This window comes from Encephalitozoon hellem, chromosome XI (assembly GCF_000277815.2).
Source record: "Encephalitozoon hellem ATCC 50504 chromosome XI, complete sequence".
Classification (NCBI taxonomy): Eukaryota; Fungi; Microsporidia; family Unikaryonidae; genus Encephalitozoon; species Encephalitozoon hellem.
This window is the reverse complement of record NC_018480.1, coordinates 195,774-216,092: the sequence shown is the minus strand read 5'-3', so window position 1 is coordinate 216,092 and position 20,319 is coordinate 195,774. Positions and strand designations below refer to the sequence as shown.

The window sequence follows — 20,319 nt, the reverse complement described above, 5'->3', positions numbered from 1 at the left end:
TGATAATTATTCGATACTTTCATTGTCACTTTCGCCCCATTTTTCATCCCAATCCTCGTCGGACTGCTGAGCCTCGAGAACGTTTTCTGTTACTACCTCCTTATCACAAAGAATATTATTAGCATCAAAAGAATTGCCTTCTGGTATTCCTGAAGAGGTCACTGCCGTGGAAACAGAGGTGGGTCCCAAAGAAGAGACCTTATGTGAATCCCCTGAAGGATCTGTACAATTTCGTATTGGGGTTTCTGTATTTACATGTTCGTCATTCCTAGAATCTGCTGCCCCCGCGCTTATTTCAGTATCCTCATTGCTTCTGAAGGAGCTTCCCATGCTTTTTTCGTATTTTTTCCTTGCTTCTCCTATTGTAATCCCCTTTTGAGACTTGCAACAGCCAGAAGGATGCTCATTGAAAAGCTTCTTGGCCCAGCATGGAGTCTTTAAAACATCTCGTCCCCATCTAGGGTAAACATCTTTGAAATAGTGAAACAGGTGCCCTACAACTATTCCCAGTACATCGTCTATAGATATCGATCTTTTCGATAACAACATAAATCCGGGGAGAATGAACGGGAGGTAAAATGCAGGAAACGAAATAAACCCAAATATCTGGACAATTGCCCTGGGATTTCTCTTTGTCCAGATGTATGTTATGGTTGAGGAAAATGATGTTCCGAGTGCTGATATTCCGTAGATGTTTGATATAACAAAAAGGGCAGACGATATGACAAAAATTAGCCAAAAGTACTCCGAGGTGCTTGCACAACCTTCCTCGAGCATCCTGGAATAGCGATATAGAAAAACAACGTGCATAAACATATCCAGCGTTGGCCTTCCAAAGTAAAGGAATGACGTGAATACTCTCCATATCTCCAACTTCTTAAGGAACAAGGGCGAGTAGTACAAGCTGTACGGGGACACAGCGTCTATGTACACAAGTAGTTCTACTATTGATATAAGGAGAACTATGTATCTTGTAATTGGAGGAATTCTAAGTATTTGTCCGAGAAGAAAATCATTGCTCATTTAGGGTACAAGACAATGCAAATTTATAAAAGTGAAGTACTCAAATCAACAAATAATTATGACTTTAATTACCTCTTGGATGTACATCCTATTTCCTCCCGGGTTCTCCTAGAATTCATGTAAGGCTTATAAGCCCATTCAAACTCCCCGTCCATTTCAAATGTTCCCTTTCTTATCTCATAGGCCTTAAGGTCCATCCCGAGACTTTTATTCAAAGTGGTTTTGTCTCCCCTCTCTATTAGATAATGTCTGAACGCAATGGTATCGTTTCTATTTACCAGACTAACTATTCTTTTGGCCCCACTACATTGAGGAAATAACAATGCCATCCTTTCCTTGATCTTTTTTCCAATTGGGCCTTCCATGTTGTCGCATACAAAGTATGACTTAGGTGAAAGAGGAAAAGCTCTCCTTGTTATAAAATGGTCTATTATTGTAAATTTCATAGTAGGTCCGAATGGAAAGTAGGATATAACAAGCGATGCAGGCCTCCCCCTGTTTTCGTGGACAATTATAACGCATGTGTAGCCATGCTTATGTGCTACATCACTTATCTCTTCTTCACGCAGTTGTCCCCGAATAAAGTTTTCACCATCAAGCACCAGGGACAGCTGCTTTGAGAAGTGCAATAATTGCGAGCTTGGGTTCCTGGATGTTGTAACCATTACTTTTGGATATCTATATTCTTCCTCTATCTTTCCTTCATAAATTATTTCATCCAGCAATGCAGCTGCATCCTTTCTAATCTCATGTGGTATCTTTGTGTTTGTCTCTAGTGCCATCCCCAATCTTTGCTTCTTTTCCTCCATTTCCTTGTCAAGCCTTTCTCTTTCCTTCCGCAGCAAATACTCCTTTCTTTCTCTCTTTCTCCTATTCATTAAATATGGGCTCCCGAAGGGAAGAAATCTACGGATCAGAATCTTAAGAAAATCTAATGGAATGCATGAACAAATGGGTTTATTAACGGCAATATCTAGCTGGTATCAATCTTCTTGGTTTCTTGGTGGTGTATGGACTCTGTGTTTCCAAACATAGACCCGACAAATATCTTGGCAAGACCTCGAATCCCAAATCCATATATGTCTTTTCTATAGAATTTAACCATTTCTCTCAGATGGAGTTGTAGTATTTTCAGGGTGACGTTGTCCTCGGAAAGAATGGAGTTATAATTATTGTCGTAGAAGCGCATCAATACATCAAGAACCTTCGACATCTCCTCGCGGTCATCCATCTTTAGTGCCTTGGAGTGCCTCCATATAAGCTTCAGAAGAATCTCCTCCTTAGAAGAAACCAGCATCTCTAAGTATACTTCTAAGATAAGGCTAGCCCTGGAGTTTAAGCATAGGTTGATTAGAATTTCGCCTATAAGTGAAGTGTCTTGCACAGAAGTTCCTTGAGGAGATGTTTGGAAGTTGTTTTTTTTGCAGCTTTGCCTTTTCATTATCTTTATAAGGTCTGTATTTGCACTCAACAAGGTTTCTTTTCTCAGTTGGCTGCAGAAAAGTCCATTTTGGCTCAACCTGAAAAAAACCTGGAGAATCAACTCTGAAAATGATGGATTATGAAGCACATCAAAAAGCTGAATCGAAATCGAACTGATTATTGAATTTGAGAAAGACAGAAGAGACTCAATTTCTGAGTCTATAATGCTCATAAGCCTTTTAAAGGCAACCTCACTAACCCCGGGGTTTGAGTCAATAAGATGGTCTAGAATAAGCTCTAGCCCACTTATCTCTCTCTTTTTCTTCTCGGGAAGCACCACCTCCTTCCTGATTTTCTTTGAGTTTGGAGTAAAGACTCCAGAGACAGAGTGTATGCTCAATGCTTCAAAAGAAGCTTCGATGTCTGCATCCCCGACTACAAAGGAATCATTTTGAACAAATGGAGCTTCTATATCTATCTCTTCTCTGTCCACAATCATTTCTGTATTTCCTGTCTTTTTAGGAATAAATCCATCAAACTCCTCTCTGGGATCCTCCATCTTTACATTCCTACATCCATCTTCTGCTATAGACATGAAACTCCCTTCAAGCTCATCCACAAAACTCAGGAAGTCTGGGCATCCCTTTATCACTTCTTCAACCTCCACTTTCCCTCTTTTCTTGATTCCTTCAATAAATTGCTTCTTATCTCCTCTAAACATTTTGTACTTCTTCACTAGCTTCAATATTTCGTCGTTAGATTCTTTGCTTCCTATCTTTTGATAAACTAAAAACAGCTTTGTCACAGGGTAAACCCGATCCATCATTCCTAGCTCCTCAACCATCCCGTTAGATAGAAGATACTCCACAAGCTTTCTGCATTCAAATTCCTTCAAAATGTACTTGTTTGATATGAATGATAAGAGGGTGGAGTTGATGAATGCTTCCGAGGCATTTGACTGGACTAGGAAATCTATGAGGAAGTCGCTAACAATGGTCTTGTCTATACTATCAAACAAGTCATAAACCTGATGGAAGGGTCCACTATCCATCATTTGGATAAATTGAGGTGTAAAAACCTCCTCTCTAGAAGCACTGCCCTTAACCCTCTGCTTATTAACGTTGCTGAGGAGAATGCTAACATTTGCCTGAGAATGCTTTCTCTTACCCACTCCGTCATCTTCCTTAATCCGTCGCCCTATATCCTTGGAATGGTCTTTTTGGCGAGCCGGAGAAATGCTCTTCTCCTTCAGGCTTTTATTCTCCTTAGTGCTGATCTCATCTGTTTTTTCCTTCTTATCAGACGTCTTTTTTAATCCTGAAGGTATACTGGGTACAGCCTCTTTTTTGCCGGTTTTCTCAATTACCTTCTTGATCCTTGTAAGAGCATTTGGACTAACAACCCCATCAAATACATTTCCATATTTCTTCCAGATCTCAGTAACTATATCCGTTGCCTTGCTTCTAACGTCTCCTACAGGATCGAGAATGCAATTTCCTATCATCCTGATGAATTCCTTGTCGTTCTGCAGATCTCTCAATGAATAGTCCAATATATTTAGTCTTACCTGGGGATTCTTATGACCTAAAAATTCGGCATTGCTCCCATTTATCTTGACTCCAAGGCAAAAAAGGGTTTCTTTTATCTTCTCAGAGGTAGTGCCTTTCTTTTCTTTTAGCCTTTCAACAAGACCCTTTATGATATCTAAACTCTTGGGCCTTAGCTCGTTTATAATCTCGAGAGTCATGTAAAATACCTGATTATTAACATCACCTATTCTTCTGCACAGAAGGTTGTTCAGCTCGTTATTACATTCAATATTTTTGGCAATCCTCTTGATGTTACGCATGGCTTCCAACCGAACCTTCCAATTATCATCAGACGCTTCTCTGACAAAATCACCCGGAAGGCACTCTGGATCCTTTACACTCCCTTCTTCAACAACAGGATTGCATTTCTCAAATTCTTCCATCAATTCCTTTTGCTGTATCGGCTTCAATCCACTCAAATATGGCAAAACAGACTCCCCGTTCCTTTTATAAAGCTCTACGCACAACTTAAATCCCTCGCTCCTAACATTTTTGTCAGCGTGGCTCATTATCTCCTCGATCCTACCTCCTATACCCTTCAGATCACACCCTCTTTTTTTGACAATTCCACAGATGGCCGTCAGAGCTCCAACTACATTCTTAGGCGACTTAGAACCTAAAAGCTCGCCTAGAACCTCCAAAACCTCTTCGGTGTCTTCTAGCTTGTCAATCAGTGCATCAATCCTGGTCCTAATACTTGTTTTTGGATTCCCAATATTTCCAAATATCTTTTTGATATCGTTGGCTCGAAGCCCATTCACATTCAAAAGCGCATCTATAGCAGCCTCCAGTGCGGGAATGTTGCTTTCGCTTTGGAGCTTCTGGATAACCTCGGGCTCAGCTGCCTTTCCCTCACCCCACAGAGATCCAAGCACGCTGTACACCTCCTGCCTGTCTTTCCAGTTTTTCGAGCTTAGCCTTTCCATGAGATCCACATCTAGCCCTGTTTCTGCTTTCTCCATGCCCTTCCCAGGTAATTTTTATTTATTGAGGTCTTTAAAGACATACACTAATTATAGTAAACTAACAAGCCACATGTATTCATAATTTATTTCATACTCACATTTCTTTGTCAGGATAGATGTATTCAACGATGTCATTCCAGCCACAGTCTACATCCATTATTTTTGATTTAGACATAAACTTAAGTCCTCCATCTGTGTTTGGGAGTATTAAACATCCATGAACTATGGGTGCATCTTCTATTATATCACGCTCGTCATCCTCGAAGGTGTCCTTCAGAAAATTCCGGATTCCATGTCTGGAATTATTCAAGAAAGATAAACAGCTGCCTTTTCTATTTATATGCTCTATATATTCATCATGATTATACTCTTTCATCTCCTTAGAAACAATGTCAAAGACCTTGACAACCTCATCCTGGGAAATTATTATGACTACATTCGTCTTCAATTCTTCAAATCCCTTCCACATCCCTCCATAGAGGCTTCTGTCAGAGATCCTGATTTTCATCTTGTCTCCATAGATGTTTTTGTCAATATCCCTCTTGTTCGTTAGAATTATGCTTCTTGTATCTTCATAGATTTCATTGAGGAAGCTACAGTGTTTTGAAAGATATACAATCACTCCTCCAAGCACAATAATTATGGTAATTAGCACTCCATTCACTATGCCTGCTCTGATCTTTTTCGGCATCACTGTCTATGGGCTGTGGTTTTCAAGTCTCTAAGCCGCCCCTAGGCAGAAATAACCAATGGCCATAAAGGAGCCATGCCTCTAGAAGCTATTGACAAATGAATATTTAAATCAAGTGTCTGATTAAAAATTTGTTAAAATTGGTGACTCGAAAAATAAAGGACACCCTTTATCCTCTGAGATGAACTTTCTCTCGAAATTGAATAGGAAGTTCCTACTTGTGCCAAAGATTCTGTACATTGCCATTAGCATGCAATATTACACACTGCACAAATTCAGGCCTCTGTTTGCCAAGGAAATGTTTGGGATAGGGGAAAGTGAGCTAAGCGCGGTTGGCCTTCTTTTATTTGTAACCTTTTTTACAAATATACTCATTGCAACATTGAATGACAGGTTTGGAAGGCCAAGGCTTTTTATGGTGTGTCTTCTATCCCTATCCTGCATCTTCTTTCAGCTATTCTATATAGAAAAGTACGTAAGAAACATTCGCTTTATGTTTTGGGTGAATATGCTTGCATATTTAGGAACCAACACACCGATCATGGCGTTGCTCGATAAGATTATCCTTGACTACTTGGCCAAGTTCCCGGATGTAGGTTCTAGAGCCTATGGAAAGCAAAGAATTTGGGGAACAGTGGGGTACTTGCTCAGTATCTTTAGTCTTGAAGGAATAATGAAAACAGGGAGAGGGACAGATGCAATAGATTTTACAAATCTCAAGTACTACTCTCTCGCCACGACCATCGCCTGTGTATGCCTAGTAATGATTTTTTTGAAAGATGAAGGTGATGGATGTAAAACTGCCGACCACAACATCACGTCAGAATGGAAGGAACTAGTAGGAAACAGGGAGTATCTGTTCTTTATATTTATAATTTTCCTGAATGGATTTACGCGTGCTGCGATGACCATCTATCTCCCTGTTTACACCAAGTATGTGCTCGGCGTTAAGCCATACGTATTGCCTACATCGTGGCCTATGTGGCTAAGAAACGGACTGTGGATCTTCAATAGCTTTCCATTTGCTACGATCACTGTGTTTGAAATTTCATTGGAAATGGGAATTCTGTTTTACTTTGATGTAGTCTCCAGGAAAATAGGCCTACTCTGGCCCTTGCTTCTGGCTCAGGTATCTCAGGCAATCAGGTTCGCATTGTATCTTATTCTTCCTTGTACAAATCCCCATGTTTTTGTCTTCTGTTGTATATTCGAGGTGCTTAAAGGAATAAACTTTGGACTCTCGCATGGATCAGGAGTGCAGCTAGCTGAGAAAATGTGTCCTCCTCATCTGAAGGCAACGTCCCAGATGATATACAACGGAACCTTTACAGCCATAGGCTCAGTAGCGGCAAGCCTTTACTTCCGATATGTATTCAAAAGTAATGAAACATCAGTCCCAGAAGAAATCATGAACAGAAGAGTAGAATCGTTCAGAATGTTTTTCATATCAAACATCGTCGTCACCAGCGTTAGTATCTTCTTGTTTCTTATCAAATATGGACTCTGGAGTCGCAAACTGTTCAATGTCTTTTCCTCGCCTAAGAAGATCAATCAGGAGAATGTAAAAAAAGGCAAGTTGTCTGCTAAAGACACCAATGAATCTACTATCAGAGATTAAATTTCGTAAAAGCAGGAATGGTTCTTGATCTATAAGCCCTGTCGGACATCCAACTTCGAAGGCCGAGTCGATATCAAAAATTAATTTGATGTAAGGACACTTGACTCAAATGTAAAATTGATATGCGCTTTAAATATATTAAATTTAATTTACTAGAAATCTATAAATAAAAATCCATGTTTAGTGAGTGATGGAGTCTATAAAAAAGATAAACAGGAAGTTTCTAATTACACCGAAAATTTTGTACTTTTTCGTGAACCTCCAGTATTACACTCTTCATCAGTTTAGAGGCGTCTTTGCCAAGAAGAAGTTTGGTGCTACTGATGGGGATTTGGCAAAATATATGGGGCCCATGCTTGGAACAATATTTTTCACTAATATCTTTATCGGTACAATGAACGACAAGTTTGGGAGGTCCCATCTATTTATAGTTGGAGCCCTTCTTCTCACATGTGCTCTTCTTCAGCTATTCTATATAGAGCCTTATATAGGCATCTTCCCAGGGATGTTTTGGGTGAACCTTCTTCTTTACATGGCCTTCAACAATGGGATTCCCCCATTGCTTGATAAGGCCGTGCTGGATTATCTGAACGGAATCCCTGAGGCAGGCGCTAGAGCCTATGGGAAGCAAAAGCTGTGGGGAACTGCAGGCTATGGCTTGTCCTGCAAAGTAATAGAGAAGTGCATCAAGTTTGGAGATGATTTTAAGTTTGGTAATCTGAGGTACTACTCCCTGGTGACCACAGCTCTGTCTTCAATATTGGTGTTTTCACTGCTCAAATCTCCTGCAAGCGAAGGGAGAACTGCTAGAAGAGACATAATGGCAAATTGTAAGGAGTTGATGAGAAATGGATCTTATTTGTTCTTTATACTTATGATACTTTTGAATGGAATAACAAGGCAAGCCTTGTCCATATACCATACAGTGTACCTGACAGATGTGCTACAGATCAAGGGATACGACCTCCCTTCTTCCTGGCCAAATTGGCTCCAATACTTGGTTAACTTCTTCAATGAGTCACCCGTGGCAACAACAACCTTTTGTGGAATGGTTTTCGAGGTTGTGATGCTCTATCACTTTCCAGCAATAAGCAAAAGGATTGGACTAGTCTGGCCATTTTTCATTGCCCAGCTATTCCAGATATTCAGGGTTGGATGCTATTTCCTGTTAGATTACAATGACCCGCATGTGTTTCTGTATAGCTGCCTTATTGAACTCACGAGGGGAATGTACTTCGGGCTATTACAGCCATCTGCAGTCCAGCTAGCGATGAACCTGTGCCCGCCGCACCTCAAATCTACTTCGCAGATGATCTATCATGGAACCTTTACAGCCCTCGGGTCTCTTGCTACCACTCTTGTATTTGGGAACCTTTTCTCCGAGGATAAGATGAAGGGAAAGGACATTCCCATTGAAGACAGAGCAGCAAACTACAAGATGTTCTTCTTTGTAAATATATGCTTTGCCTCTGTCACTACTGGGCTATTTGTTTACAAATACTTCATTCTGGATCGGATATCAAGGCGTGGCACAGATCAAGAAAAGAAGGCAATAATAGAGTCTCAGGAAGAGGCAATGGCAAATAAATAGGGCTTTCTTGTACGTCTCTTCGAAACCGTCTGTTTGTTTCCCGGAAATTCTTCTTAGGGTGTTATTCGTACACCTTACCCCGAGGATGGAGGAGAAGATAAACACAGAGCTTTCAAGAACAGAGTTTTCTTCCCAAGAGGACCTGAAGAAGCATATATCTCTTGTCCAAGCAATGGTAAGGGACTACGAAAAGGATCTCTATGAAAAGGGAAAATATGATGACTCGGCTAAAAGCAAGGTCAGGGACTGGAGAGACAAACTCTATAAAGTCGCTCAAGAACACAAAGACATTTCTGAGAATGCCGAGAACCTTGATGAGCTTGAGAGCACAGTAAAACTCGTCCATAGACAAATAGGAAAGGCTGATACCAATCAGCAGATACTGGGTAAAAGCACCCTGAAGCTTATGGGATTAAATTACACGAGCAGTGATATCGAGAAGGCCCTAGTAGATACCAGAAGAAAGCTAAAAGAGAACCAAAGACAGGAGAGAACCGAGGTGTTTCTAGTATTGGCCGCTCTCTTAATATTCATACTAGTTTGTATGTTGATACTGTTTGACAAATTTGTTTCAACTGGCTGAGGCTTTGTTTCATTCGCAGTATTTAAATTTAAAGGAATCAAAAGATCAATGATAGGCTTCATAGTAAATTTACTGACGCTGGTTGTCTCCATAATGACACTTGGTGTGTCCTTGATGAACAACCAGCAAAAGTCTATTGATATTCCCCATATAAAAGGTATAGGAGGAAGCGATATGGCTATGCCATCGGAAAGCGGATCTGATTCAAATGGAGGAGAAGGCGCGGATCAACCTGGAAGTAGCCTAGTATCTAGAAGTGGGCTAAATCCTTTTAAAATATCTGCCGACCATTTCCTAAAGGGGAAGCACTCAGATCTACTGCCCGTGAAAGGGCCTATTTCTGGGCTGAAGAACAGGAATTAAAGAATTCTTTGATAATAGTTGTAACCTTGCTCTCAGATGTGAAACTGCTTTAGATCCAGTGTTTCAGCACTATTTAAAATACTGATGAGGTGAATCAGAAAATGCTGTTTAATATCTTTCTAACATTTGGCCCGGCCGTTGCAATTGCAGAGTACTACAACCACAGCATTGTTCCATACATAGACAGAATTGGCAATGGAGACACTTACTCAGACTACAATGGTGAGTCCTCAATGATATCCATTAGTGAATCAAGTGCACTTGAGGGTAGGGGAAGTAACTTTATGGGAGAAACGATTAGCGATAGAAAAAACAGGGAGCTTGACCTTTCCAACCTGGCCCCAAACAAGGCTGATTCTCCTGCAGGTACCATCAAGTCGTTAAGAATCGGAAAGTTCAAAATCAACCCTGAAAATATCAGTGACTTGATTCATCGAGAGATGGCAGACATGAGCCCCGACCTTCACAGCAAGATTGTAAACACCTTGGAGCGCAACAGCGTTGACCGCAGGAGATACAGAGATCTTTTTCTCATAAAGAAGAGGGTTATTGATGACGGAAAAAGGAAAATAATCAATTTCAACATCAAAGAAAAGATCATCCCAAAGGAGGAAGAGGAAAACCTTCCTATAAGTAGGGACTTCGGAACAAGAGCCCTGCTTGGGGGAATCATGCTTCTGCTGGCAGGCCTAGTATTCACTACAACTTTGAAAATGTACCAGAGCCTTATAAGAAAGAACTACTTCAGCTTCGATGAGAAGGGAGAAATGTTTGCAGAGTCCAAGCAGCCTTCTTAAGATTATGCAGAAATCAAAGAAAAGCTAATAAAACAGATTATGTCGGTATTTTATTCGTCGATACTTGCAACATCGGATTCTTCATTATCATCTTCTTTGTCTGAAGGCGCACCCTTGACATCTTCTTCGGATTTCTCTTTACTATCCCTCTCCTTTTTTTCCTTTTCTTCAGCCTCTTTTCTTTTTTCCTCAACCTCAGCCTTAGCCTTTTCCAGATACTTCTGAATATCACGTCTGACTTCTGTTATGAAGTTTTCATCAAACGATTCTACATTGAACAAATTCAGGTCAAAGCTCTTGATAAACTCGTCCAACTTGTAAAGGAGTCCCTGAAGCTTGTAGATGCTGGGAGTAAAGACCTTCGAGTGTTCCTTTCTAAACTCGTTAATCGTATCCCTATGCTTCTCAAGATCTTCAATAATGCTATCCTTGTAATCAACAAGCTTCTTAGATACAAATTCAAGTTTGGATAGAATACCATTCCTGACTTCTTCTTCCTGCCCTACCGTTTCAGATTGGGGCATGTCAAATAGGTCCATAGCTATTTCCTTGACTGAATTCAGCTCTTCTTCAGTTATTATCTTGTTAAACTTGTTGTACAAAACATCTCCAAGCCCGACTGCCATAGTTTCTAATTCATTTCTCATCCCTCCTATTCTTTCGAGACCCAGTTCCTCATTTCTATACTTCGCTTCTAGTGCCTTGATGTCATCAATGTCAATCTCAGACATCTTAAATGGCTTGTACCTGTAGTCTATGGTCTCCTCACATTCCACTGAATTCACACAGATCGTCCCAAACTTTCCTATAGAAAAAGACACATGAATCGCCTTCGCCTCGTCAGTCTCGGGTTTTTCAACCTCTAGAGTTGAAACAACTTCGCCATCCTCCAGAATTTCTATTGTGAAGCTTCCCTTCCTATTGTATGTAACTATCTTTGGGTTCCCTTCAACTAGTTCCGTAGGACTAAATATTACTGTCGGATTTACGTCCTCTCCTTGAATTCTTATGGAGACCTCCCTCCCGACAATGTCATGGAGTAAGTATCTAGCCCTCAAGGACCTGCATGCCATTCCAAGTGCTGCTCCGATAGCTGCTGATTCAGAGACATCTAACGTGGCTTGGCACTCAAACTTTCCATTCAACATCTCTTTGATTAGAAATGAGATCGAGTTTCCCCCAATAACCTCAGTTACTCCGCTAAACTTCGTCTCCTCAATGACAGAATCGACAAATTCGTTAAGCTCATTTAGGTATGCTTCAACCGCCTTCCTATACTCATCCTGCGAAACTGAAACTTCCAAAGGATTCTCGGTAATAAAAAGCTGGATGCTGCAGTTTCTTGTAGAGTTCAAGGTTGTTTTGATCTTATCAAGGTTTCTCTTGATCTTTTCCCGAACCAGCTTATTTCTCTCCAGGGAATGCTTTTCAACAATAATGTCAATCAACTTTTCATCGAACTGCATAGATCCTACCTTCATAGCCTTCACATATAGAGGCTTAAATACGTTCTTTTCAAAGCTAAAGAGCCCTGCCGTCGTCTTGGAAAACCCAAAATCAAGCAAAAGGAACTCATTAGGCATGCTCTCCCTCCTAACGCATCCAAACATTCCCATCGCAGATACATCTACAATCAGTCCTTCGAGCTTAAAGTCAACGGCACTTGCAATGTCCATCAGTATTCTTCTTTCCTTTTCTTTGAAATACACAGGAACAGTCATGCATATTGGAGGATGTGTAGGCGTGTTCTTTTTCACAACCCTGTCAAGATACTTCATAAACATTGCAAGATCTCCCCATCCCTTCTTGTCAGAAAGAAAGTCCCTAAAGCTCCTGCTTCTCACCTCGAGAGTACTCTCCGTATCATTGGTCACCCCATTTCCAAATCTGCGGATCGGCGTGCTGAGCTCCATAATGGTCTTTATGGATCTCTTTCCCTGCTCATCTCCGTATACTTTTCCATTGTCCTTGGAGGACGCGATCACCGTCTTGTAGTTCCCAATGTCAATCCCAATAAACTCCATGAGGGCCAGAACTAATACCTGTTTTATCCTTTGAAAGTTCTAGAAAAATCGGTTAAAAAGAGGAATCACATACCCGCATCCAGATTCCAACTGCAGAAAAACTCTCGCATAAGAACACAAAAACAGATTTATTCAGTACTTTTCGAGAATCTCGAGTTTTTCTTCAATGGTAGTAATAAGATTATAGTTTTCGTTAACCAGGCACATAACCTCATCCTCCTCGTCTTTAAGTGTTTCAATGGTCTTGTTATATTTGTCGCATACTCTTTCAAATTCTTTGATGCACATTAGAAGCTCATCCCCAGCCCCTTCAGGAACCTCTTCCTGGAAGTTGCAAAGCCATTTTTCAAAAAACTCTACGTTCTCCTCTGTTTCTGCAATCACACGTTCCTCTTCTTCAATTCTGTTTCTTATCAGTTTATAATTATTTAGAGACCTGATTATTCTTTCGTCCTGCTCGAAAACCTCCTTTGCTTTCTCCTTGAAAACCTTTATATTCTCCTCAAGCTTTCTTGTCTGCTGTTGTATGATTTCTCCTAGTGTCATTTGCATAAAACTTACTCCTTTCTCCCCCACCGCCTGGTTGAATACAGAGGCAGATGCCCTTGGCTTCCTGTTAGAAACTGCATCCCTTACTTCTGTTCCTTGGGATGTGGGCTCAGAGCCCTGAGGCGCTGTTGCCGAAGGAAATATTCCGCTGGTCTGAGTCTGAGATTCTTGCATCGAAGAAAACGGAGACGAGGTGTTTTGTTGCGTTCCAAGGGTGGGTGGTATTGTCTGTGCAGGGTTTGAGAATGGATTCGTAGTCTGCTGGTTACTTGGCGCAGCTTGCTGCACTTGAGGACCTAGACTCTGAGTTCCTGATGCAGACTGTAAAGTTCCAAACCCTCCTCCATGAATCATTCCTGAGGACTCTGCATTTCCTTGATCCTGAGTAGATCTTATCCCACCAGAGAGAGGATTTTGTATCGGGCTTGCAAATGGATTAGATGATTGATTGGCATTTCCTAGTTGGGTTCCAAAAGTGCTTCCTGCCTGCGATTGGAATTGTGTTCCGAATGTATTATTTGGTTGCTGTGTTCCAAAACCGCTGGATGGAGATGGAGAAGCTGCATGGGGCTTGAACGGGTTCTCAGATGGCTGAAGTGTGCTTTGCCCTCCAAAAATTGAGGTGTTTCCACCAGATTGGAGGTTTCCAGGCTTTCCAAATAAAGAGGTTGATGCTTGAGGCTGTTGGGTGCCGAACCCAGTGCTCGGTGCTTGCTTATTCAGAAATCCTTGTGCAGAAAAGCCCTGCCCACCGCCACCAAACCCTGTTGATGATGTAGGATTGAATATCCCACCCGTAGGCTGAGCTCCAAATGCACTCGTCTGCTGAGACTGCCCTCCAAATATACTTGGCTTGTTCATCTGATTTCCAAATGTACTTTGCTGAGACCCGAAAGGTGTATTCAAAAATGGGTTTTTCTGATTATTGTCATCTTTGTTCTGCTGATTGAAAAAATTAGAGTTCATGCTAGGGGGTTTGTACGCTCTCAATAAATAAAAACGCACTCTAGCTGATAAGTAATGAGACTTCCCAAGTCATTCAGCCTTTCAAAAGACTCAAAAAGTATCTCAAACACCTGGGCCATGCCCCGTCAAAAGTTTCTTCTTGACTCAAGAAAGGAAATGAAGACATCTAGCACTGTCTTCTCATCTTCGTTGGTCATGGAAATAAGCTTATCCAATAACTCGTCAAGATTAAGGAAATACTCTTTAAAGAGACCTTTGACGATACTAACCAGATCCGGAGACACCACCCCCTCTGAAAAGTACTTTTCAATAGAAGGACCTTCCATGTGTGATATCTTTGAGGTAAACCAGGTGCACTTCATCTCCTCAAGATCATTCATCGACTTCGCAGACTTTTCTGGAAGGAAGTTCAGATAATCATCTTGCATCTGGAAGATCAAGGCTCCAAGATTGCAAAAGTCCCAAAGGCGGCTAGGCTCTTTCTTTCTGGCAGATACATATCCAAGAATCGTGGGTAGGTAGAAAGTATACGCGCCTGTTTTGCTCTCCGCTATGGCCGTATATGTCTCAATATTGTACTCTGACCTCGTTTTTCTGATTGTATCGTGTGTTTGTCCAAGACAGGTTTTTAATACTGGGCCTGAATAGGCACTCCTTGCTTTTTCGTCCAGCAGGTTTCTTATAGCTGCTAGAAGAAAAAAAGCATCTTTGAGTGTCTTGGCTCCTCTTTTAAGATAATAGCACGGCCTACCCCTTCTTATTTCAGAATTGTCCATTAGGTCATCGACAATCAACAATGCTGCTTGTAGCAATTCTATAGAATATCCTGCGATAAGATTCTTTTCACACATCTCACCTTTTAGCTCTTTTAGAACATGGATGTACGCTTTGTATCTCAGCTCCTTGCCTCCATCTAGATTATAATCCAGGAGAAAGGAGACGTCCGATCTGTTGCTGTTTCCAGACATTTCTAAAATCTTATTTTTTACTATTTCCTTTACCATCAGGGATCATAACCGGATATGTTTGTTTGATTCTAAATATCTAGATATTTATTGATTTCCACCCATATATTTGTTTATCCTCAAAACATGATGAATCCAGCAAAACTATTTAGCACAGGCAATCCTTTAGTATATATCGGATTTGTTGTTTCTCCAGTGATCGGATACATTCCACAGATACTCTCAAGAGATATTCTCCTATCCCCGCTTATTTCAACCTTCTTCATAATGTCGAATATACTCAAGGTATTTCATTACAGCTTTGAAAAATACTCTGGGTTTCTCTTAGCACAATATGTCTTTGCAATTCTACTCCACATGTTTCTGATAACCATGAACAGGAGGCCACTAAGCACTTACGAGGCAAGGATACTCGGAAACAGGACAACAAGACTACTCTACAGAAAGTATGGGGTCAAAGGAAGTGTTCTGGGGATGGTGTGTATCTTTATCTTTTTCATAAATCTGTATGGTGCTCTCTACGGGACTTATGAGCATTGCGGAAGGTTTTCATCGGCTCTTGAAATAGCTGTTAATCTTTTCCAGCTGATACTTGAGAGAGAAGAAAAAAATCCTGAAAATCAAAAAAGGGAACCCAAGAGATCACCTAAGGAGGTTTACTTTTGCTGGGTGGTGGGGGACGTGATAAAGATATGGCTTATGTCAAGCATTAGGGCACCCATAATCTTCATTGGAACAATAGTTGTTCAAATCTTTATTGATATTTTTCTGATTTTTTCCTGAAGCAAAGCTCTAGATCTAAAGATTAAATAAATCACCTGTACATAGCATTAAATATATGGCCCAGAAGCATGGCTCTGCGTAATTTCTTTAGATAAAGCTGAGCATTATGCAGAGGCCCTGATAAACAAAATTTGTACTACCCTTAGAAAGATGCCTAAGGATATGGTTCCGGAGGACTACCTGAATAAGGACTTTGACTACACAAAGTTAACAAAAACGCAGTTGCGTAGAATTATGTATGAGAACGGAATAGAGGCCATTCCCCCGCTGACAGCAAAGAAATCTGAGCTATTGGATGCATACAAGGAAAGTATCCACAATCGTATTGATGTATTGATAGGTAAAAGAAAGAACATTTCCATGGAGAATTCGTTCCAAAATGTATCTCCAAAAAAGAAGTATGTTTTTGAGGAGGTTCCCGACGTTCCTGTGGAAAATGATAAAGATAGAGGCTCAGGCAAAAAGCCTTACTCTGCGACACCTACGCATGATAACAGGACACCTAGGAAAAATAGGAAAGAAGCCGACGGGAACGCTTCAAAAAGCTTCTCTCTAAGAGATTTCAGTTTTATAGAGGGAACACCTTCAAACCAAGAAAAAAGAAATAGCTTGCTAGAAGATCAAGAATTAGGCAGCGCAAGCTTGATGGGTGATGCTTCAGCAGCCAACAACTCGACTATGGATTTTTCCGGTTCCTCTTTCTCGTCATCTTTTATTCATTCATCCTCTTCGGAACGTTCATCCGCTTCCAGAAAAAACGAGAAGGAGGGAATTAGCTCTGACATAAGAAAAAGAGCATTTACCTCTGACCCAACCCTGGACAAGCCTGAATTACAGTCTAAAAACTCCTCCCCTAGGTCGTCTGTCGGCTCGACGAAAAGCAGTTCCAACAGGCTAAGACCCCAAGGTAAAAAAAGTAAATGGTGTTTTGTAGTTCTGTCAATCATTGGATTTGCTGCTGCAGGGTACTTTAGGTTTGCATGCCCATATTGCCTGGACGACAGGCGTCCCTGTATTCCTTTGCCAGAACACTCTAGAGTTATCAATGGGAAGTTAGTTTGCGATAAAGGATTTATAATCAAGCACGGGATTTTGAGAGATTATTGTATGAAAGACAATAGACGCGAAAAAGAGATGTCAAGAAAGATAAAAGAGCTAAGAAAGATATTAGAAAAAAGAAGTGGAGACTATATATATGGAATGACCCGTACAAAATCCGTTCCAGTGGATCTCCTGACGAAAGACCCTGAAATAGTAGAAAAACTAGGGAAGGAGGTTGGGATAGTTGTTTCTAATGGAATGATCTATTCTGTAAATGCAAGAGTGTCTATTAAGACGTTTTTTAGATACTACTTTAGAAGGATGGTCATGATATCCACACCACTGGCAATTGTAATTGGCATAACTAAAGTAATCGGGATGTTTAGGAGAAAGAAGCAAGAAAGGATCCAAGCAGCGCGGAAGGTAGTCAAGGACATTGCTGATGTTCTGGTAAGGCAAATATATGTGTCGACAAGAAACTCTAATTTTCCTAATCATGTGTATATAGAGCAGCTTAAGGATTGTTTCGGAGTTGATAAAAAGGTCTGGAGGGAAGTTGAAAGAATGATCCGAAGAAACTCTAACATAAGAGAATCCTGTGTAGAAGGCAAGAATGTTTGGGAATGGGTTGGACCTATTCTTTACAAGCCGGAGTTTAATGGAAGTCTATTTTAATGATTAATGATTTGCAATTAAAATGTATGGGGTCGTCATGAAGGGGATATATCATGCATAATACTAGGGATTCTTTGTGAATCTCATCTAACTTAGGGTTTATTGCATGGACGTTTTGATTCTATGCTTCTCGACAGCCAAAGCACATGTCATTGGATTGTCTACCGTTGAATCCATCCCATTCTTCAGAGGTGCAAATTCCTTTTCTCGAGGGACATTCATTACCCCGTTTCTCTGAGTGTATTCAAAGCTATCGAATATAAAAGTTTCCTTCTTGAATCCATTGGGTTTGACTGGATTTATAAGCTTTCCATCTATTGTGTATGGGATCTTTTTGAATGCCTTATGTTCCGGAAGATTCACACTCTTCATCTTCTTAACAAAAGATGTTCTGAACATGTGATTGCATATATTGCCTTGCACCCCATCTCCGTCTGCATCATTCTCCCCGTACTCCTTGATTCTAAGCTTTCCATCTATCTGGAAGGCTCCGACGCTTTCCTTTTCCTTCTTTGTTACGGATTTACTCATGATGTCATAGTTTCCGCTGAAGAATGCTCCAACAAACACAGGATCAAGAATCTTCGCAAGGACATTGTCAATGGAAATGACATTCAAGGCCTCTATCCCCTCAAGATTCACCTGCTGTATAGCCTCAAACATGTTTCCGTTCCCATAAGGCGATTCAGCATATCCCTCGTAGTACTGTAGAGGCTTTCCATCCGTTCCCACACATAGCGAATTCTTCTGCTTGAAGAAATGGATCTTCAGGCCAAAGTCTGTCTTCTGGAAGTACTCTCTGACAGCCTCATCTGTGAATGAAGATGTCATGATAAACACAGTTATATTTGCATTGTATTTATCTATAATCTCCCTTATTGTCTCCATGTGCCACTCAAATAATGTTTTCCCCTTGATCTTAAACAATCCTTTTGGGGCATCAGATCCAAGTCTAGTCCCTTGGCCACCGCTCAGTATGACAACACCGAGCTTCTTTTTCTTAAGAACCTCTTCTCCGATCTTCTTATACTTTTGGCCCTGATCATTAAGCTCAACCCCGTTGTAAGGCTTGATAAGATCGTTGCTATTCATATTAATATATCCCATGATGAAGCACTCCATGTTTTTCTTGATTATATATTTTTTCTGCATCAGAACGGACCAATAGTGCTTTCCTTATAAACTTCATTGGCTTTTCAACTATCTTACTTAAAATTATCATATTTACGAAATGCTTATTAATATGTATTTCCAATCTTTTTGGAACATACTTCATAGTTCACAAATGGAATAATTCCCTTTTAATATACCCAATGCTACGAGCTCCAGTTGATCTTGCTTAAATCTATTCCTTCCTTAACCATCTCGTAGAGAGGAGACATTTCTCTCAGCCTCTTAACGGCCTCAATGGTCTTGTTTGCTACCACATCAACCTCCTGTGGCAGTGTAAACCTTCCAATTCCAAACCTTATTGAGGAGTGGGCTAGCTCGTCATCTCTGCCCAATGCCCTCAGAACATAAGATGGCTCCAGTGAAGCAGAAGTACAGGCACTTCCACTACTCAAGGCTATGTTTTTGAGATACATAAGAAGGCTTTCTCCTTCAACAAATGGAAATGATACATTCACACACCCCGGGTTTCCATCCTCAGATCCATTGATGATTACTCCTTCGATGTTCTTCTTAAACATGTTCTTCAACTTATCTGAAAGCCTCTTGATGTGCTCAAAGTCTCTTCTCATCTCCTTCGAGCATATTTCTGCAGCTTTTCCAAACCCTACAACCAGAGGAGATGCAACAGTTCCACTTCGGAGCCCTCTTTCCTGGCCCCCTCCATTGATCAGTGGGATCATCCTGACTCTAGGCCTTCGCCTAATATATAAGGCACCTATCCCCTTTGGGCCGTAGATTTTATGGGCACACATGCTTAGAAGGTCTATATTCATTTCATTAACATCGATTTTGATCTTTCCTGCCCCCTGTGCTGCATCAGTATGGAACAAAATCCCCTTTTCCTTACACAGCTTTCCTATCTCCTTTAGAGGCTGGATGGTTCCTATTTCACTATTCACCGCATTTACAGACACCAACACCGTATCCTTTGTTATATTTCTCCTAATGTCCTCAATATCAACCACTCCGTCCTTTCCAACCGGAAGATATGTAACTCTCACACCACTCTCTTCCAAGTTCCTGCATGTGTCGAGAATACACTTATGCTCTGTCTGCAGTGTTATTATATGGACAGGCTTTCCCTCCTTGAGCTTGAATTCAGAAACCCCTTTGAGCGCTAAATTGTTGCTTTCTGTTGCTCCACTGGTAAATATTATTTCCTTTGGATCACATCCGATCAGAGAGGCAACTTGGGACCTGGCCTTTTCAACTCCAGCCTCTGCTTGCCACCCGTACCTATGTGTTCTAGAGTGTGGGTTCCCAAATACCGATGTGTAAAACGGAAGCATGGCATCGAGAACTCTTGGGTCAACAGGCGTAGTTGACTGGACATCAAAAAATATCCCCTTTTGGGTCAGGTCGTTGGGCAAGGGCTGCGGCAGAGGAGTCTGTTCGAGAAAAGAGGCTTTCTTCAGACAGCTTTTTAAATCTCCTGCCATTGCAACTAGGGTGTGAGAAGAAATGTTTATTTAGGACAACTGTCTTTTTGCAGATTCCAAGC

General features: G+C 40.9%; 16 protein-coding genes across 16 annotated transcripts; 7 read left to right on the top strand and 9 right to left on the bottom strand.

Annotated features, from left to right (window-relative positions):
- Nucleotides 1–6: 6 nt before the first annotated feature.
- Nucleotides 7–1,023, bottom strand: EHEL_111810 (uncharacterized protein; the record flags this gene model as incomplete). The annotated part of the gene is made up of 1 exon (XM_003888386.1): nucleotides 7–1,023. The coding sequence occupies one exon, from the start codon at nucleotides 1,021–1,023 to the stop codon at nucleotides 7–9; it is 1,017 nt and encodes a 338-aa protein (XP_003888435.1).
- A 68-nt stretch (nucleotides 1,024–1,091) lies between these two features.
- On the bottom strand, nucleotides 1,092–1,901 carry EHEL_111800 (brix domain-containing protein; the record flags this gene model as incomplete). Its single annotated transcript, XM_003888385.1, has 1 exon — nucleotides 1,092–1,901. The coding sequence occupies one exon, from the start codon at nucleotides 1,899–1,901 to the stop codon at nucleotides 1,092–1,094; it is 810 nt and encodes a 269-aa protein (XP_003888434.1).
- Nucleotides 1,902–1,996: 95 nt separating this feature from the next.
- On the bottom strand, nucleotides 1,997–4,996 carry EHEL_111790 (uncharacterized protein; the record flags this gene model as incomplete). The annotated part of the gene is made up of 1 exon (XM_003888384.1): nucleotides 1,997–4,996. The coding sequence occupies one exon, from the start codon at nucleotides 4,994–4,996 to the stop codon at nucleotides 1,997–1,999; it is 3,000 nt and encodes a 999-aa protein (XP_003888433.1).
- A 97-nt stretch (nucleotides 4,997–5,093) lies between these two features.
- On the bottom strand, nucleotides 5,094–5,690 carry EHEL_111780 (uncharacterized protein; the record flags this gene model as incomplete). Its single annotated transcript, XM_003888383.1, has 1 exon — nucleotides 5,094–5,690. One exon carries the CDS (start codon nucleotides 5,688–5,690, stop codon nucleotides 5,094–5,096), a length of 597 nt encoding a protein of 198 aa, XP_003888432.1.
- Nucleotides 5,691–5,871: 181 nt separating this feature from the next.
- On the top strand, nucleotides 5,872–7,308 carry EHEL_111770 (putative major facilitator superfamily permease; the record flags this gene model as incomplete). Its single annotated transcript, XM_003888382.1, has 1 exon — nucleotides 5,872–7,308. One exon carries the CDS (start codon nucleotides 5,872–5,874, stop codon nucleotides 7,306–7,308), a length of 1,437 nt encoding a protein of 478 aa, XP_003888431.1.
- A 190-nt stretch (nucleotides 7,309–7,498) lies between these two features.
- On the top strand, nucleotides 7,499–8,899 carry EHEL_111760 (putative major facilitator superfamily protein; the record flags this gene model as incomplete). The annotated part of the gene is made up of 1 exon (XM_003888381.1): nucleotides 7,499–8,899. The coding sequence occupies one exon, from the start codon at nucleotides 7,499–7,501 to the stop codon at nucleotides 8,897–8,899; it is 1,401 nt and encodes a 466-aa protein (XP_003888430.1).
- An 85-nt stretch (nucleotides 8,900–8,984) lies between these two features.
- On the top strand, nucleotides 8,985–9,482 carry EHEL_111750 (uncharacterized protein; the record flags this gene model as incomplete). Its single annotated transcript, XM_003888380.1, has 1 exon — nucleotides 8,985–9,482. The coding sequence occupies one exon, from the start codon at nucleotides 8,985–8,987 to the stop codon at nucleotides 9,480–9,482; it is 498 nt and encodes a 165-aa protein (XP_003888429.1).
- Nucleotides 9,483–9,530: 48 nt separating this feature from the next.
- Nucleotides 9,531–9,845, top strand: EHEL_111740 (uncharacterized protein; the record flags this gene model as incomplete). The annotated part of the gene is made up of 1 exon (XM_003888379.2): nucleotides 9,531–9,845. One exon carries the CDS (start codon nucleotides 9,531–9,533, stop codon nucleotides 9,843–9,845), a length of 315 nt encoding a protein of 104 aa, XP_003888428.2.
- Nucleotides 9,846–9,946: 101 nt separating this feature from the next.
- On the top strand, nucleotides 9,947–10,642 carry EHEL_111730 (uncharacterized protein; the record flags this gene model as incomplete). Its single annotated transcript, XM_003888378.1, has 1 exon — nucleotides 9,947–10,642. The coding sequence occupies one exon, from the start codon at nucleotides 9,947–9,949 to the stop codon at nucleotides 10,640–10,642; it is 696 nt and encodes a 231-aa protein (XP_003888427.1).
- A 50-nt stretch (nucleotides 10,643–10,692) lies between these two features.
- EHEL_111720 (putative heat shock protein) lies at nucleotides 10,693–12,666 on the bottom strand (the record flags this gene model as incomplete). The annotated part of the gene is made up of 1 exon (XM_003888377.1): nucleotides 10,693–12,666. One exon carries the CDS (start codon nucleotides 12,664–12,666, stop codon nucleotides 10,693–10,695), a length of 1,974 nt encoding a protein of 657 aa, XP_003888426.1.
- Nucleotides 12,667–12,798: 132 nt separating this feature from the next.
- On the bottom strand, nucleotides 12,799–14,181 carry EHEL_111710 (uncharacterized protein; the record flags this gene model as incomplete). Its single annotated transcript, XM_003888376.1, has 1 exon — nucleotides 12,799–14,181. The coding sequence occupies one exon, from the start codon at nucleotides 14,179–14,181 to the stop codon at nucleotides 12,799–12,801; it is 1,383 nt and encodes a 460-aa protein (XP_003888425.1).
- Nucleotides 14,182–14,306: 125 nt separating this feature from the next.
- Nucleotides 14,307–15,185, bottom strand: EHEL_111700 (polyprenyl synthetase domain-containing protein; the record flags this gene model as incomplete). The annotated part of the gene is made up of 1 exon (XM_003888375.1): nucleotides 14,307–15,185. The coding sequence occupies one exon, from the start codon at nucleotides 15,183–15,185 to the stop codon at nucleotides 14,307–14,309; it is 879 nt and encodes a 292-aa protein (XP_003888424.1).
- Nucleotides 15,186–15,275: 90 nt separating this feature from the next.
- On the top strand, nucleotides 15,276–15,929 carry EHEL_111690 (uncharacterized protein; the record flags this gene model as incomplete). The annotated part of the gene is made up of 1 exon (XM_003888374.1): nucleotides 15,276–15,929. One exon carries the CDS (start codon nucleotides 15,276–15,278, stop codon nucleotides 15,927–15,929), a length of 654 nt encoding a protein of 217 aa, XP_003888423.1.
- Nucleotides 15,930–16,079: 150 nt separating this feature from the next.
- Nucleotides 16,080–17,645, top strand: EHEL_111680 (Man1-Src1p-C-terminal domain-containing protein; the record flags this gene model as incomplete). Its single annotated transcript, XM_003888373.1, has 1 exon — nucleotides 16,080–17,645. The coding sequence occupies one exon, from the start codon at nucleotides 16,080–16,082 to the stop codon at nucleotides 17,643–17,645; it is 1,566 nt and encodes a 521-aa protein (XP_003888422.1).
- A 99-nt stretch (nucleotides 17,646–17,744) lies between these two features.
- Nucleotides 17,745–18,752, bottom strand: EHEL_111670 (UDP-N-acetylglucosamine pyrophosphorylase; the record flags this gene model as incomplete). Its single annotated transcript, XM_003888372.1, has 1 exon — nucleotides 17,745–18,752. One exon carries the CDS (start codon nucleotides 18,750–18,752, stop codon nucleotides 17,745–17,747), a length of 1,008 nt encoding a protein of 335 aa, XP_003888421.1.
- A 209-nt stretch (nucleotides 18,753–18,961) lies between these two features.
- On the bottom strand, nucleotides 18,962–20,257 carry EHEL_111660 (cysteine desulfurase/transaminase; the record flags this gene model as incomplete). Its single annotated transcript, XM_003888371.1, has 1 exon — nucleotides 18,962–20,257. The coding sequence occupies one exon, from the start codon at nucleotides 20,255–20,257 to the stop codon at nucleotides 18,962–18,964; it is 1,296 nt and encodes a 431-aa protein (XP_003888420.1).
- Nucleotides 20,258–20,319: the final 62 nt, after the last annotated feature.